Source organism: Passer montanus, unplaced genomic scaffold (assembly GCF_014805655.1).
Source record: "Passer montanus isolate IOZ18808 unplaced genomic scaffold, ASM1480565v1 scaffold551, whole genome shotgun sequence".
Taxonomy (NCBI): Eukaryota; Metazoa; Chordata; class Aves; order Passeriformes; family Passeridae; genus Passer; species Passer montanus.
Window position 1 is genome coordinate 3,289 of NW_024370497.1, and position 710 is coordinate 3,998.

Sequence of the window (710 nt, forward strand, 5' to 3'; positions counted from 1 at the left end):
GGGGGGGGTTGGGGACACCTTAGGGGGACATCTTGGGGACACTTGAGCGGACATGGGGGGTTGGGGACACCTTGGGAACACTTTGGGGACACCGGAGGGGCTTGGGGACACCTTGGGGACACTTCAGGGGACACTTTGGGGACACTTTGGGGACACCGGGGGGTTGAGGACACCTTGGGGACACCGGGGGCTTGGGGACACCGGGGGCTTGGGGACACCTTGGGGACACCGGGGGGGAGGTGGCAGCGGGGGAGGGGACACGGTGACCCCCCGCTGTCCCCGCAGGTCGCCGGGGCTGTCCCCAGGTGCCACCATGGGGGACGCGGCGGGGGTGGCCTTGTCACACGCGCTGCTCTGTGTCACCAGCCTGGGCTGCGCCCTGCGGGCCACGCAGGTCAGGGACACCGCGGGGACATGGGGACATGGGGACATTGGGGACATTGGGGACATTGGGGACACCGCGGGGACACTGGGGACATTGGGGACACCCTGGGGACATTGGGGACATTGGGGATGGACATTGGGGACGCCCTGGGGACACCGTGGGGACACCTTGGGGACATTTGGGACACCCTGGGGACACTGGGGACACCACGGGGACATTGGGGACATTGGGGGCATTGGGGACACCGCGGGGACACCCTGGGGACACCTTGGGGACATTGGGGACACCCTGGGGACATTGGGGACACCCTGGGGACATTGGGGAC

At 68.0% G+C, this 710-nt stretch overlaps 1 protein-coding gene across 1 annotated transcript in view; it reads left to right on the plus strand.

Moving 5' to 3' along the window:
• The window catches only part of LOC120510134, a 5,476-nt gene that overhangs the window by 1,703 nt on the left and 3,063 nt on the right, over positions 1-710 (plus strand). The window contains exon 2 of the mRNA XM_039725630.1: positions 286-394. Within this exon, the coding sequence (XP_039581564.1) occupies positions 286-394 (109 nt within the window). The remainder of the gene's footprint in view (positions 1-285; positions 395-710) is intronic.